Source organism: Macaca fascicularis, chromosome 13 (assembly GCF_037993035.2).
Source record: "Macaca fascicularis isolate 582-1 chromosome 13, T2T-MFA8v1.1".
NCBI classification, from domain to species: Eukaryota; Metazoa; Chordata; class Mammalia; order Primates; family Cercopithecidae; genus Macaca; species Macaca fascicularis.
In genome coordinates, this window is record NC_088387.1 from 112,716,166 (window position 1) to 112,733,005 (window position 16,840).

The window sequence follows — 16,840 nt, forward strand, 5'->3', positions numbered from 1 at the left end:
TGTCCCACCACATCAGTGATGTTACCAACACGGCCAACCAGCAAACACTGACTCACACCCCAAGTCTCACTACGAGGGGGTGGGTCCCCCTAGGTTTCCCTATATACTCCCTAGCATGCTTTCTCCAAGGCAGGCTGATTCTGGGCTCATCCCACCAGAAACGCTGAGCTCTGCTCAGGACACTGGTTCACAGCAAACCCTGCCCAAGGAGGACGGGCTTGGCTCCCTGTCCCGTGACAGGTGCCCCACCCCGTCCTTGTGGCGGGAGACTCACCAGCTCCTCACAGTGCTCGTGCTTGAGGCGCTTGGCAATGTCCAGCGGAGTCTCTCCTGACTCGTTTGCTAAAAGTCAAGGGCGAGCAAAGGAGGCGTTAAGGCAAAACCCAGCAAAGGTATGACATCCAGGACATTTTTAAAAGGAACAGAAAGGCAGCACTAAATTACATTGGGCCTGGTTAATGAAATCCACAGTGAGTTTGACCTAGTTGAGGCTGAATGTATCTTGTAATTGTATAGAACTGCAGCTAAATACAGAAGGTAAAACTTTAAAAGACAAAGTTTGAACTAATCAAAAAACTAAAACTGGCCAGGCACAGTGGCTCATGTCTGTAATCCCAGCACTTTGGGAGGCAGAGGTGGGTGGATCATTTGAGGTCAGGAGTTGGAGACCATTCTGGCCAACATGGTGAAACCCCATCTCTACTAAAAATATAAAGATTAGCCAGGCATGGTGGTGCGTCTGTGGTTTCAGCTACTCAGGAGCCTGTGGGTGCAGTGAGCCGAGATCACGCCACTGCACTCTAGCCTTGGTGACAGAGTAAGACTCTGTCTTAAAAAGAAAAAACAAACAAACAAACCCAAAAACAAACACTGAAACTGTTGAGGAAGCCACCTAATTAAAATCCACATCCAAACTGTAAGTCATTGAATAAAGCGATTCATCATAAACCTCTAACGAAAAGCACTGCTAACCTAGTTCCATGCACTGGAATATAATAAAGTTTTATACCTTCTCTCAAGCAGTCTATAACCTTGAAAGTATATACTTTTTTTTTTTTTGAGACAGAGTCTGGCTCTGTCACCAGGCTGGAGTGCAATGGCGCAATCTCAGCTCACTGCAACCTCCACCTCCCGGGTTCAAGCAATTCTCCTGCCTCAGCCTCCCAAGTAGCTGGGCCAATAGGCGCATGACACCACGCCCAGCCAATTTTTGTATTTTTAGTAGAGACGGGGTTTCACCATGTTGGCCAGATGGTCTTGATCTCTTGACTTCATGATCCACCCGCCTCGGACTCACAAAGTGCTGGGATTACAGGTGTGAGCCACTGCACCCAGTCTACACTTTTTCTAAATAAGCCTCAGTCAACGAGGTCTGATTATTAGTTTTCTAATGATAAGCACGGCTCTCAGGCAGATGTGTGTCTTTTTTCTATTCTTTCCTCTTTAATAGTTCTTCAAAAATACTTCCTCCTGAGGGGTAACAACTGGATGCTCTCAAGGCACAACTGTGCCTTGGCTGTTGGCATGCCGGGGTCCTCCACAGAGGAAGGGACTGGGGCCAAGTAACAACCAGGGCCCTTCATGGAGGAAGCAGTGGTGCAAATGAAAGGACAGAGCAGTAAACAGCATCTCCCCCTATAATCCATCAAACCCAGAGCCAAGAAAGGGGCCAAGTGTGGCCTCAGGTGGGGGTGAATAGGCTCAGGGTATGTGAACAGGTCAAAATTCCCCAACCTTGTCCAAATTCACCTGGCATTCGTGAGAGCTGCAAGACCCACCCTTTGCTTATCTTATGATCTGTAAAATGCCTATAAATGCTCCCAAAGTCTAAGTAACAGATGGTGAATGCAGCCTCGTGGAACAGGCAGGGAGAGGCCCTTTCTCGTTAGTGGTAGGTTCTCCTTCTCCTTGGCACTAACAAGAGCCCACAGGGTTAGCCCTGTTTCCAAGAGCCGGGCTTGGGTGGCAGAGAGGAGGCAGAGGCCAGGGTGCAGCTGAGCCCACCCCCGGGGGCCCGGGCCCACTCACCTATCTCGATGGAGGCCTTCCCTCGCAGGAGCAACTTGAGGCACTCGGCATTGTCGGTCAGGCAGCAGTAGTGCAGGGCCGTGCTGCCTTTCCCTGTCTGTTTATCCAGGTTCCCACTGCCCAAGCACAGGAACAGAGAGAAAGCATAGTGTGTCACAGGCCAGAGGATAAGGACTGCCCAGCAGGGAGCCTGGGGCACGTGCACAGGAGAGGCAGACAGTCCCTGAGACAGTCCCTGAGTGAACAGTTTCCCTAAATCATTCCCAAGGTGGTGGGACCTGGCACCGTCCCTGCCTGTGTGGAGAAGCCTTAGCAGAAGGTCATCAAGGAAATAACACGATGATGGCAGAAAAGGTCAAAAGGGGAAGGGGGCATCCCTCATTCCTGCTGCTGCTGAGCATGTGGGGCCAAAGCAGAGGCAGTGCACCACCTGGGTGAACCCGGAGCCCAGCATCCTTCTCACGTCCCCCCGGCTGTGCCCAGAGGCTGCCGTGCTAGGCTGGCCAGCTGTGCTGGACGCAGGGCCTCTGGATGCCTGTGTGACTCACCCATCCTGTCCTATGGGAGGATGGGGGCTGAGCTTTTCTCTATCATTATTTGATATTCCCTCCAGGAAAGGGAAAAGTCACTTTCCCAAAGCCTAGTGACTTGCCCAAAGTCACTTTCCCCAGGCTCCTCAGCCTGTTTGCCCTGGAAACACCTCTGAAAACAGGCTCAAGGGGAATCTCGAGCTTTTCAAAAGTTCTTCCAACATATCACAAGACCAGGTCATCCAAAAAAGGTGCTCAGGCTTGGCAGACATGGCACAGGCCCTCCACCCTAGCAAGCATGGCCACTGCCACATTCTGAGGAGGGGCAGGGAGCTGTGTGCCCCTGCACAAAGTGGGGACAGAAGGGCGACCTCAGGAAGTGGCACCTGCTGCTTCCATCAGAAGGAAGCCAGTTATGTTTTCAATATAAAAAAAGGAGCTTCTTTTTCACCAAATTGGGGGCATAGGGGGGAGCTTCATTTTCAGAATTCTCCCCCACTTTTGTCCTCCTTCCACTCTGAAAAAAAGAAACTGGGACTTTCCTTCTCCTGCCCCCTGAAAATGTGCATGGAGGGAGCGGCATCACGCAGCTATCAACCAAATGTTTATGGAACCCTTGCTGCGTTCTAGGAGCCAGGCTGGCACTCAGACAGAGGGCATCAGGGCAGCTTCCACCATGAATCCAGTGAACTCAGGCTCCTCAGGAAGAAGCTGCAGGTCTTGGGGCTGACCGCCCCACACTCCTCTACTTTCTGGCCATTTCTTCACTCCTCTGCTCAGAAATGGGAGGAAAAAGCAGGGGACACAAAATGCAAACTATCCCATGGCTTTTGCATTTTGGAATTTTCCATTTCCTTCGGAACAAATTTCTGGGGCTTTTAACAGCCCCTCCTCCTCCAGTACACACATGGCTCAAACCATGATCAGGGAGTGAAAATACATGTTGAGAGGTCTTGAAGTCCAGCCTTCAGCTGCCAGGCAGGTAACACAGGACTGAAGCAATATGCACCAATCACACGGACTCCCGGATCTGTGGTAAACCACCTGTGCACATCTCTAAAGGTCATTTCTAATCAAAGCATAAAAACAGCTTCTCAACCCAAACAAAACACCCATAATCCAGTGCTCTGGTTTCTAATCTCTGGTTCAGATCATGGCTAATGTGTGGATCCCCTCCTTGCCTATCTCCCTACTGCTCAGGACACTCTGCTTGGGCAGTGTGATGACCTGGCTCACACGATGAGGTGAGGACTGCCCCTGTGCACAGAGGGTGGTCATGGGGTCCCCAAGTTCAGCAGCCATATCTACTTGGTGTCTCCCTCAGTATCAGACACTAGAAGTTGGACCCTGCAATTACCACAAAAGAGTTTCTAGAGCTTTTTTAAAGGATTGCCATGGAGTACCTCACACCTGGCGTACTTTTTCTGTCTATCATTCATGTTTAGACCTGGGAAGGTTCTCTTGACAACACATCAGAAGCGATGAAGCTGCTTCTGATTCCTTCCCCAGAAATACCAAGGAGAAAACGAGTGCCTCCCTTAATTTCCGAACACCTACCTGTTCTGAACTAAAAAGTCTACAATGTGAAGAGAGGTTCGATCCACGGATCTGACTGCAAGGTGAAGGGCAGTTTCATCTGGCTCCTGAAAAATCAAACAAAGGCATTCCAGAATTCTAACGGGAGCATTCAATTCTGTGTCCACCACCGGTGAAATAGGGTATAACTCTTCCAAAAGTCTTTTATCCTTCCCTTCGAGAAACTTATCTCTTAGACAGAGTCTCTTTAATCTCTACACAAGCTCTTTGCCCTTGGGAATGTGCAATTTGGAGATTGGTCCTGTTTCTCCTGACTCCATGGGAAATAAATGGGAAGTTCAGGGGTTTCATTTCTAAGTCCTCTCAATTGACCTGTCCCCATCCCTGCATCAGCACCACAAGGCAGATCCCTGCCTGCAGGCAAGAATCTGTTCCAAGGATCCAGGAAGGTCCCCCAGACCACCTACAATCCAATCCCTTTACCTGCTCCTTGAGTAGAAATATGTTTCTTAAGCAGGCTTAAAGTTTTGCATTCTACGCTTACACACAAGGCTTCGAATGCTGATAACTGTGCTGTCTCCAACTCATACTGGGGATTCCCCAACTCCACTACCTTTTCTGAAAGTACACCTGGCGGCGGGGGAGAAGAGATGAACAAGGATTGTTTCAGCAGGTGGGTGGGCGAGAGAACCAGAGGAGGACAGATTCAGAGGACAGGAGGTGAGGGCAAGGGGAGGTGCCTCCCAGGCCTCCTGCCCCACCTATTCGGCCCTCTGGCTGCAGCACAGCTCAGTGCTGGGCACTCTCCATACTGCATGGGTGGGCATGAGTTCTTCCTGGGGCTGGGGAGAGAGCAGGACCAGCCCAGAGCCCGCATGGACGTGCCTGTCACCGGGAGAAAGATGCTGCAGCCGTGAAGCATCGTTGATGATAAGCAGCCAGCCCAGTCCTGAGGTCCTGAGGTTCCAGGAGACCAAATGTGCATCTACAGGGCATTTGTGGACCAGAATCCGGACACATGCCACCCCACTTGGGTGCTGGTTTGTTACTGCAAACCCACTCCAGCTGGATGCCCACCCTCTCAAGAGAGCTCCCCCAGGAAAGAAGGGGTCTGGCTCCTACTCTATTCCCTCTGAGGGGGAGCGCGGTGGGGTGTGGGTTCCAGGGAACCGCCCCCTCAGAGAGCTTCTCTCATTAGCATGAAGCTCAGGTTAAACCTGCTCGCAGATGACGGGTCCCTCTCAGGCTGCCTAGCTTCTGAGATGCCTTCTCCTCCACCTGGGGATGGGCGTTCTTTCCAGAGCTGGCATGACATTTTTGGTGTAAGAATAAACCACGAGGTGGGTTTAAAGTTTTAGACAAGAGAATAAGTCCTGGAGACCGAATGCACAGCCTGGTGACTCCAGGTAAGAATTACATAGTGTCTATTTCAAAACTGAGTCAATCTGAAATGTGCTCTCCATTAAAAATGGATGAGTATGTGAGGTAATGGATATGTTAGCTAGCTTGATTTAATCATTCCATGATGTAAACATGGATCACAAACATCACACCATACCCCCTAAATATAGATAAAATTATTTGTCTACTGAAAAGAAAAACCCCTAGTTTATTCTAAAGCAGTACCTCTATCCATGCTGTCTTCCTCTGGAGAATTACCCAGCTTTGGTCAGTATTGCTGATTCCACTGATCTGCCACGGTGCCCCAGTTTTCCTCTTTTGTTTTTTTTGTTTTTTTTTTTTTGAGACAAGGTTTCACTCTGTCGTCTACCCTGGAGTCCAGTGGCACAATCATGGCTCACTGCAGCTTCAAATTTCCAGGCTCGAGTGATCCTCTCAACCCAGCCTCCTGAGTAGCTGGGACTACAAATGTACACCACTATGCCTGGCCAATTTTACTTTTTTTTTTTTGGTAGAGATGGAGCCTCCCTATGTTGCCCAGGCTGGTCTCAAACTCCTGAGCTCAAAGGATCCTCCCGCCTTGGCCTCCTAAAGTGCTGGATCCCAGGCATGAGCCACTGTGCCCGGCCTTTTTTTTTTTTTTAAAGTAGCAACCCACACTCTTACATGTCCGTTGGCCAGTGGGATTTTTTCCGTAAGATCCACACCGTCAGCATAAGCTTGGAGCAATCCAAAAATATCTCTCGTTTTGACGGCCTCACAAAGGCTGTGAAGCTTCGCCGCGTTATCCGCGTGCTTCTTCCTTGCATATCTCCTCTCAATGTACTTGGCTGTGATGTAGTCCTTTCTTGCATTCCTGAAACCAAACATAATTGCCTTGCAAATCATGAAGGGCCTCTACCCGCCATCCAGCATTCCTTCGTCTAAGGCCACGTTAATGGTTCCTGCGCCACCTCCCTGGTGAGCAGCGCTGGCCTCGAAACGCAAAGCACGAGTGGCCAACATGTGGTTCAACGGCTGCACAGGTCTTCACTGAGACCTCATGGGAGCTGGCCAGGGGGAAAACTCCCCCATGTTCTCTTGGCCCACCGCCCTCTATCTTGTCTCCCTCCCCTCACTCCTAAGTTCTGTGATCTGACCTCACTGTCACCCTCATCACCTCCACGCCCTTCTTACCCAGGTCCCTCCACTAGGCATGCCCTGCGCTTCGTCCTCCAAGAAGGCTGGCCACCCTGCCCCCGCCCTCCAGGCAGCCCTGGCCAACCTCTGTCCCAACATTCTCTCCATCAAGGCCTGCCTGCCTGACTGCCAGACAGGCCCATAAGCTACAAGCCCATAAGCTCCCTGGGACATGGACTACGACCTCTCTTTTGTAGGCACCATGCCTGGTATGAAAGGCACTATCAGATGAACCAAAATGAAATGTCAGTCCTCTTTTTGTGTTCTACTTTATGTCCTTTATGTGGCAACATGCTCAGCCTCCACCCCATCCAAAGAGCCTAGAGAAGCAGGAACAAAAGGGGGCCAAAGAAGCCTGAGTTCAAATCCCACTCCCACCACACACTGCTGCTTTGAACTTGATCAAGTATTTCATCTCTCTAGACTTATAAGTTTGACTTGTGAAAATGCACACAATACATCCTCACAGTAGCACCACGAGACATAGGTGCGTCAACACACCTACAGCACATACAGGGGGTCTTGGGCCTTGGAAAGACCCAGTGAACTTACAAGAGGGACAGCAAGAGAAACAGCAGCTCACTGATCACAGAGTATATGCATTTTACATTCCCAGTTCTGAAGGTTGAGGGTCACTGCCCAGGGACTCCTTGAATCTTGAGAATCAGGCAAGAGCCAGGCAGGGGCAGATCAGTTGCATTCCTTTGTAACACAGCACTGCCTACAATCTGAGGACGCATGTGGCTGCTCCCCTTCAAGCTGCAGTCCCCGCATGGTTCCCTCCGGATCGCCTCTCTGTCACTCAGCTGACTACAGCAAGGGGCCATGGCTCCAGGAGCAGTTGTTGACTTTTCTGTACCTGCCCTAAATCCCCATGGAACAACTGGCCCCCCAGAAGGGGAGTCTGAGCCCCCTGGACATGCAACTGGAGGCAGCGAGTAGATCCTGTCTACCCTGGGGTCCCTTGAAGATGGGCCAGCCTAAGATGAGAAGCCATTACCCCCACAGCACCCAGACAGAACCAAGCAGGCAGAGGTCTCTTGCCAGCGTTTGCCAGGCCTCATAATCTGCTTGCCCTTGGGTGCATGTGGCTCCTGGACACGCAACAGTATGAGGCAGCTGGAGAGGAAATCACGTCCCATGGTGCCCGTTCCACCTGAGCAGGCAGCGTGCTTCACAGCCCAAGAAGGACTTCCAGGGGCACCTAGTGAACTTGTGCCCTGGCGCTTTCCAACACACTGCCTCCCTCCTGCTCCAGCTCCAGTTCTGCCCACTCTACAGGGCCTTGGTTAAGGCGCATGCCCCAACTTCCCCCAGCACATGCTCTCCGTCCACACAGCGCCAACCCGTGCACTGAGCTCACTTCACTACGGTGCTGGGTGACTTCTGTGTGAGATACGTGGTCTCAATGGATTCCCTCAACAGTGCCATGAGTTTTCATCTCCACCTGCAGGCACAACAGGGCCCTCGAATAACATCATTTTGTTATAACGTTAAGAAAAAAATCAATTCCCAGGCAGGGTCACTGTGTGGAGTCTACCTGGGTTTTCTCTGGGCACTCAGGTCTCCCCGACATCCTGAAGCTGTGTGCGCTGGGCTAACTGCTGTGTCTCCAAGGCCCCACTGCGAGTGAGTGTGGATGTGGGTATGACCGCATCCCACAGTGGGATGGGGTCCTGTTCAGGGCTTGTTCTCACCCTGGACCTCAGCTGCCAGTACACGCTCCGGCCACCTGTGACACTCAACTGGAATAAGTGGGTGAATCATTATCTTACTTGTTTTTATGAATCTTTCTTTATCCCCCTCAGTAGCCAGAATCTTTCCTAAATGTACGCATAGCTCATATTTATTTCAATGTTTAATATCAGAAGTGTTCTGGGTCTTTATTCAGAAGTTTGGTGATGTTTTCATGATCAGAAATATGTGGCAGGAACTGAACTCTGCTTTACATCAATTGGCGCAGGGTGACACTGGTTTCCTATACAGCATTCTGCTTAAAGTCACAGGTTTCCAGAAACCTTTGAGTTTCTGAACACTGAGGATTTACTGTACACTGAAGTCCATAGAGGGAAACCAGATTTTGTTTCCTCAGGCAGCTGGTGGGACAACGAGGGAAGACCCACTTTATTCCCGGAGGTTCTCCTCTCAGGGCCTCTAGCACAGTATGACACCCAGGGAGATGCTCCATTCCTGGCCTGGTGAGTGTCATGGTGGACAGCCCATTTAATGATGTAAATGCCTCTTCTGACAGGCAGTTAGACTGGACAGTTGTCCAGTTTCATGCATTTTTCAATAATCACTGTGGGACAATCATTACTGTGACCTCTGCAGGAAGCGGGTAGAGAGAAAGTGGACTTCCTTGTTTTTCAATGTATTTACTCATCTGCCTAGGGCTTGGAGGCCCCGAAGGCAGTTCCTACACAAACATGGGCACAGATCTGTTTAACTCTACACATGCCCCCTGGTTTTGTAAAGGAGGTTTGCTTTGCTAATGTGATCCTTCAGACAGGGTTTCACCGTGTTAGCCAGGATGGTCTCGATCTCCTGACCTCATGATCCACCCACCTCAGCCTCCCAAAGTGCTGGGATTACAGGCATGAGCCACTGTACCCAGCCCTCCCTCTTTTTTTTAATGACAGGCTTTTGCAGAAAAACAATGAACATAATGATACATTTGGTGTTCAGAGGAGGGGCTTTCCTTGCATTTCTGAAGGACAGGGTGTGTATAACAGTCCCAAGTCACAGGGAGACACAGTTTGGCTCCTGTGAGCAAATATAAGCCTGTCTTTCCTGCTCCACCTCCCCTAGTTATACGTTCCTGACACCCCCAAGATCCATCTTGGAATTCACAGGCCACTAGAGGGTGTCCTTGGTTTCCCCTTCAACAGGTTTATCTGCAGATGGTGTGCGGTTCTGAGACAAAGCTAGAAACAGTGTATTCCTTTTCATCTGATGTAAAATATTAGCTTATTTAAAGCAGGCACAGAGCTGGGAGTACTTGTTTGACTTGCTGATTCATTAAATATTCACTGGTTCACCATAAGCAACACATTACGGTGGGAAAAACCAAAATGAGTAAGAAGTACTTCATCAGAAAAATATATGTAAATGCCTGAGTATACTATGAAGTGGGATGAAATGTTTTAAAATAGAGCCAAATGCTATAGGAGCACAGAGCCAAGAAAGTAATTTCAGCTGAGGAGGAATGGAAGTAGCTGACATTTCGCCATCACACAGGTCATCCGCCCTCATTTTGAAAAAAGCCCGGGGATAGGGGATGTAAATTTCCTTTTCAACAGTGCCAAGGCTGGAGGGGGCTACAGTGCAGGCAGCACATTCATACTGAAGGGTTCCACATTGATAGTGTTCATTTTTTAGAATCGCCTAGCTCCAGAACAACCAAATGCCCTGCTTTTATAAGGTACCCTGGTGCTTGGAAGAAATGACACACACTTTGTTCAGAACTGACCGATACGATAGCATTACAGGGTGCTGGTACCGTCAGTGTGAGACGAAGCAGCGGAAAGAGCAGGTGTCAACTGCACAGCAGGAGCTGACCTCGTCATGCGGGATTCATGACGTCTCCTTCACCAAGCAGGACCCTCAGGCTAGCCCAGGAAGAGCTCCTTCACCTCGAGTAACTCTCCATGGAAACTTAACTGGAGAGGACCCTCATTTTCAGGGTGTATGGAATCAATGCGGGGTACAGATGTGACCTCTGTCGCCCACAGGAAGAAGAGCAAGCAGAGCAGCTAATGCTGACTAGGCACTAAAACTAAGCACCACATGTCTGACCCCATCATCCAGCTCATTCCCCCAGTGCCTCTGTGGCGGGCGGGGTGGGGGGGACATTAACTCCCTTGTTATATTACAGAGCTGAGGCTCAGAGAAGTTAAATAATCTGCCTGTGTCCCGTGGCTCAGATAAGGACTGATATATCTATGTCCCTACTGCCTCTCTAGGTTTGGGTAAAAATACAGATTTGAAACTTAGATTCTCATCAAGAGAGGATGATCACATTGTAGGCCTCATGCCTGGCATCTAAAACCACACGTTATCCGATTCTCAAGGAAATGCTACACCACAAACATCTGTTGCAGGATTCAAACATAAACTGACTTTAATCCAACAACAGCCAGATCACCCACCTGAGATACCTGATACCTGAAAGTCTGTAATGGACACAGTCCCTGTTCACTCCCTTGCAATGTTCTGGCTCTTTCACTGTATCAAGTCACATTAGCAAAACGCAAAAAGAATACAGGTCCTGCAATCTCCGTTTCTCAAAGATGCACCACACAAAATGGTTAAAAAAAATCTAGGCCAGGTACGGTGGCTCACACCTGTAATCCCAGCACTTGGGGAGGCCGAGGCGAGCAGATCATGAGGTCAGGAGTTTGAGACCAGCCTGACCAACATGATGAAACCCTGTCTCCACTAAAGACACAAAAAATTAGCTAGCTGGGTGTAGTGGCATGCACCTGTAATCCCAGCTACTCAGGAGGCTGAGGCGGGAGAAGCACTTGAACCCGGGACGCAGAGGTTGCAGTGAGCCAAGACCGCGTCATTGCACTCCAGCCTGGGCGAGAGGGTGAGACTCCATCTCGAAGGGAAAAAAAAAAAAATCTCAATGATCTGCCTTTACAAAGGGCCCCTACACTAACGGCCCTTTGTGAAACCGCCTTAAAGACATTGTTCACTGTTGCTCACTGTCCTTTGGGGAGACTCATGTCATTAATTCTGTTTCAGTCTTATTCCACAGAAAATGCTGTTTCTGTAAATGAATTTTAAATATTTTTTCTTATCGCACATTTTTCATTTTTCTTTGTCCTTCCAGGACATGGTGACCCAGTCTCGCCACTCAAATGCAGGTGATCTGTCAACTGGCCCAGTGGTCTCTCTCCCGTCTGTTTCACTTTGCATCGCAACAAAACCACACACATCCCCCTACAGACATAAGAGCCATCATACTAAACAGAGCTGAAGTCTAAGGCGGGCAGGACACCCACTGCCCGAACCCATTGGTCTCCCTATCCACCTCTTCTCGAAGACTAGCGTGACGTGGCCACTGACACTCTGATAAGACAGGCAAGAATATTCCCTGTTGTCAGCTTTGCACCGAGAGACACAAAAGCTTCTCCACTGGCCTGGCACAGTGCCTCACGCCTGTAATCCCAGCACTTTGGGAGGCTTCGGTGAGTGGATCACCTGAGGTCAGGAGTTCGAGTCCAGCCTGGCCAACATGGTGAAACTCCGTCTCTGCTAAAAATATAAAAATTAGCCGTGTATGGTGGCAAGTGCCTGTAATCACAGCTACTTGGGAGGCTGAGACAGGAGAATCGCTTGAACCTGGGAGGCGGAGGTTGCAGTGGGCCAAGATTGTGCCACTACACTCCAGCTTGGGTAACAAGAGTGAAACTCTATCTCCAGAAAAAAAAAAAAAAGCTTCTCCATCAAGTTTTGTATCAACAATAACACAAATACTTTTTGAAGGAAATAAAACATTCCACATTTGCAAGGATGCAAGGACACTGGCAAGGAGGCAGCTACATAACCACGTATCTACCACAACCAGCCATCTCGGTGGCTCAGGATTATGCAGCAGAGACCAAGATGAGGAAGTGATTCAACAGGACAAACGGCAGAGGTGAAAAGTCCAGGGTGTTCCACCCACCAGTGGCGAGTGAGGTTCTCTACACACCCCATGCACACACGTACAGCATCGGCGAAACCTGCCTGCTTTTGGCTTCTACCTAAAAAAATTTCTATTTGGTCACCCAAAAGGTTAAAGTGACTAAATTTCCATTTGGTCACCTAAAAGGTTAAAGTGACCAACTCAGGCTGATTTATTCCCCAAAGAAGCAAGGACTGATGCACCTAAAACTTCTTATTCCCCTGCCTCCCGGGGCTCAGGCAAAGGCAAATCTTTACTCAGCATATGAGAATAACCAGTCCCATACTTACATGTCACTGCCTGGGTTGGGTTTGACAGAGTCCTCAGCTGGTAGGCAACATTCCATGATCTCATTAAAGCCTGCATTCCCAATATTCTTGGCAAGCTGCAAAAAATGAAAGTCTATTTCAGGATACTCAATTATTAATACATTCTACTGCTACACTTTACCCATCGCCATCTGATGATTTATTTAATGGCCACTAAGAAATAGAGCAATAAAGTGGTTTGCCTTTAATGAAGATGGACAAAACCCAAAGCCCAAAGGTACCCATAAAATTAAAGATAAGAAGCGGCATGCCTATCATAGAGGCGCATTGTCATAAAACGCGCTCTGGATAGAGTACAGATAGAGAGAGGGAGAACCAGTAACTTGGTCCAATGTGAATTTCCATCCTTACCCACTCCTCCCAAAGACCTGTGCCTCAACCAAAGTGACTCTATTTCACATCCTCAAACAACCTTTACTTATGCCAGCTATGAGGTAGTTCTGGTAGAGCAAAGCGGCACTGGGCCAGTAAAGCCAAGACTTAGGTTCAAATCACAGCTCTATCACCGGCTGTGTGACCACAGGTAAGTCAGTTTCAATGAGTGGCAGAGTTTTCATCAGTAAAATGGGATGATACCTACACTTCTGGGTTGTAATAATGATAAAAATGGATAAAATTTAGGTGAAAACAGTAAACTAAAGCACTAAAAATGTATTAGCTCCAGATGTAAGGTCTTTACTTGCCAATCAATCAATGTTCTGACATGTTAAACATTAAATTAACACATTCTTTTTTTTTTTTTTTTTTTTGGAGACAGGGTCTCGCTCTGTTGCCCAGGCCAAAGTGCAGTGGCCAGATCATGGCTTAATGCAACCTTGACCTCCCCAGGCTCAGGTGACCCTCCTACCTCAGGTTCTCAAGCAGCTAGGACTATAGGCACATGCCACCACACCCAGCTGATTTTTGCTTTTGTAGAGATGGGGTTTTGCCATGTAGCCCAGGATGGTCTCGAACTCCTGGGCTCAAGCAATCCGGCCACCTCAGCCTCCCAAAGTGCTAGGATTACAGGTGTGAGCCACCGCGCCCGGCCAGCTCAGATTCTTAAACGTTTAATGAAACAATGAAAGAGAGCACCAAGCTTAGTGCTTTGAGAAAACGTATTCATTTCCATGTTGTGCTGGGGAGTCAGTGATGCTTGTGATATTTCTGCTCTCTACTGATTATGCAGGCAGGCCAGGAGCGGTGGCTCATACCTGTATTCCTACCACTTTGGGAGGCCAAGGTGGGTGGATCGCCTAAGCTCTGGAGTTCGAGACTAGCCTGGACAACACGGTGAAACCCTGTCTCTAGTAAAATACAAAAGAAATTAGCCAGGCATGGCGGCGTGTGCCTGTAGTCCCAGCTACTCGGGAGGCTGAGACAGGAGAATTGCTTGAATCCAAGAGGCGGAAGTTGCAGTGAGCCAAGATCACACCACTGGACTCCAGCCTGGGTGACAGCAAGACTCTTGTCTCTACAAAAAAAATTAAAAAAAAAATTTTTTTTTTTTTTAAATTATGCAGGCAAAGGAGCTAACAGAGATGCTTTGGGAGAGGCTGCTGCAGCCTGAAATCGGGTCTATCTCTTGGGAGGAACTGACTGAAGGAGCAGCCCAAGAGGTCTGGGTTAGATACACTGGAACTTCCTGGTGGCAAATAACATCAAACAGTGAAATGGGCTAGTGGGGCTAGTGGAGAATGCAGACGCAATTTTTTAAACAACAAAAGAATTATGCGAGGTAGCCTAATACTTGGATGATGAGCTTTCCTAATTCAACCTGGCCCTTGACAAGTGGAGAAAGCTTTTTCTAGGTGGCCCAAAGCAGCATAAAACATTAACCAACTCCACCTCCTTGCTCAGTCCTGGCTCTGGCACCTCAAGCCATCAGTCAGGAGGCAAAAGGCTGGAGGCTGCGTTGCAATTTTCCCAGGGACAACAGAATGGTCAGATGGCATACCACTTAAGGTGACAGGTACCTATGCGCCAGGAAGCTAATGCCCTGTGAAGGGTTTCTCAGGCAGCTGGTGTCAGATCCAGCACTGAACCCCAATGTCAGAGCCCCTGGTTTATAGCCAGGCATCATACAATCCAAAGAGGATACTGTCCCCAGGTGAGCACAATGGTTTTCCCAAGTTAAGTGACAAAAATCACTGTGGCCCCCTCTGCGAGCCAGGGGCCAACCACCCTGACGCCTCACAGTCTGTGTTAAGCAGATGGGGGTGGGGAGATGGGAGGAGGAGAATTCCCCAGGAATTGAAGAGCTGTTTCCCTTCTGCTTGGACTTGGCTGGTTAACTGAGAGACAGCTGGTCCAGGGAGCCACCGCATCCATGTGTCACACTCATCCAAAGCTAGAGAAACGTGCTACCTTGCAGTTCTGCCAAGTTCCAGTTTACGTTTCAGCCCATAGAGAACTCCTCTGGACCCATCAACAAAAGAAAAGCATTTGCAAATGGAGGCTGCAGGTGCCAGCAGGACAGGCAGGCAGAAGCCAGGGGGGCAGGAAGGTGGGTGTCGACCTGAGCCCTGGCATCTCCTGCTTCTCACTGGTACCCAGAAGGAATTTGCGGGCTGCACTGAGGCAGAAATTGAGCCAGACTGGATGGAGGAGAGGAAGAAGCGTTTAAGTTCTGTATCACCCAGGGCAGAGCAGCTCAGCTCAGCCCCTCGCCCTTCCTGTGGCCTCAAGAACACAATCTGAGCCCCTCGTCTGTGCTGGGCATGGGGCATGAGGCAACCTCCTGCTCTACAGCAGCTCACTTGAACAAGACAGCGATGAGTTAATAAGCAGCCCTGGAAAAGAAGTTCATCCTGAGCACTACGAGGATGGTGGCGCCAGGCCCAGATGAGCAGAGCAGTCACTTGGCCAGGAGGCCCCTTTCCTTGGCACTCACCAAGCAGGAGAGTCATGTGTGGGCGTCCCCTCCCTGATGGCAATGCCCAGGACAGGGACACAGAATCACACACCGGGTACATCCTTAGCACCTACCTGAGCAGGGCCCACTGAGCCAAAATGAGGCTTTAGGTTTTATCTGGACGTTGTTTTGAGAGTTTGGCGTGGGGCAGGGAAACCTCCTGTCCCGTTTTCATGTCTCCACAGGGAAGGACAACAATGGTGTGACATTCCTCTCTGACTCACCCCAGGAGAGGAACAGGCAAGTGAGAGAAACCAGACTTCCCTGACCACTGAGCTCAGGAGGAGATCCCAAGGTCAGCTCCTCCCTGATGTTAATTGGGCCCCTCGGATCCCCAAAGGGTGGAGGGCCTGGAGAGTGCGATCCAGCTCTAAAGTGCAAAGGGTAAAAGCCCAGGTAAGGGAAGGGGCTTGACCAAACTGCTGCCTCCAAAGCAGAGAGCACAAAAGGCCACTCTGGTGTGCAGGGAAAAAGTTTACATATGATGTCTTTACCTGACCCTTTAAAAGTTCTATTTTTGATGTAGTTTACAAAGTATATATTTCTTAGTAAGTGTAGGTACATCATATGTAAGTAAGTATATGCTTTGCTGCTCAATTTTTTCTGACAGAGTTTGTGGTTTAAAAAATGTTCAGAATCCTGGCTTTAAAAAAAGAGGCTGGAACACAGGCTCTGGAGTCTAATAGTTGGAGTGTAAATCCTACACTGGGTAAGTTTCTTAACTTCTCCGGCCTTTTTTTAAAAATGGAGCTCTCCATTTAGGTTAGATATTATAATGTACGTAGAACACCTACAACAATGCCTGAAGCATAACAGTTCCTTCGTAGATGACCATTGATAGTCAATGTCTTGTTGCCCTAAGCAATTGCTTTTAGTATCTGGGTGGCACATTTCAGTCCTAGGTGAACTAACAACAGTTATAAGTCGTAAGTTCTTGGTCTTTGAGGAGCTTTCCTCTCCATATGCTCTTTCAGATCAGACTGTGTGTTGACCCGCTTTAACATTTGACAGCTTATTAACAACCTTATGAGAACAGAAATAGAAGAAAGTCAAGAAACAGAAAGTTGAGTCAGTAAATATTTGGTAAGGTTCTTGATGCTTTTTAAAAATTTTGATGTTTTTTTGTTTTGTTCTGAGACAGGGTCTTACTCTGTTACCCAGGCTGGGGAGCGGTGGCACAATCTCAGTTCACTATAGCCAACCTCCTAGGCTTTAGGTGATTCTCCCACCTCAGCCTCCCTAATAGCTAGGACCACAGACATGTACCATC

General features: G+C 48.9%; 1 protein-coding gene across 5 annotated transcripts in view; it reads right to left on the reverse strand.

Annotated features, from left to right (window-relative positions):
* The window catches only part of ASAP2 (ArfGAP with SH3 domain, ankyrin repeat and PH domain 2), a 203,964-nt gene that overhangs the window by 27,336 nt on the left and 159,788 nt on the right, over positions 1–16,840 (reverse strand). For all 5 annotated transcript variants that reach the window (XM_005576600.3, XM_005576597.3, XM_065527686.2 and 2 more), the window contains 5 exons: positions 12,639–12,733; positions 6,162–6,351; positions 4,116–4,201; positions 2,029–2,144; positions 275–342 (listed from right to left, as the gene is read on the reverse strand). In XM_005576600.3, coding sequence (XP_005576657.1) covers positions 275–342; positions 2,029–2,144; positions 4,116–4,201; positions 6,162–6,351; positions 12,639–12,733 — 555 coding nt within the window. The remainder of the gene's footprint in view (positions 1–274; positions 343–2,028; positions 2,145–4,115; positions 4,202–6,161; positions 6,352–12,638; positions 12,734–16,840) is intronic.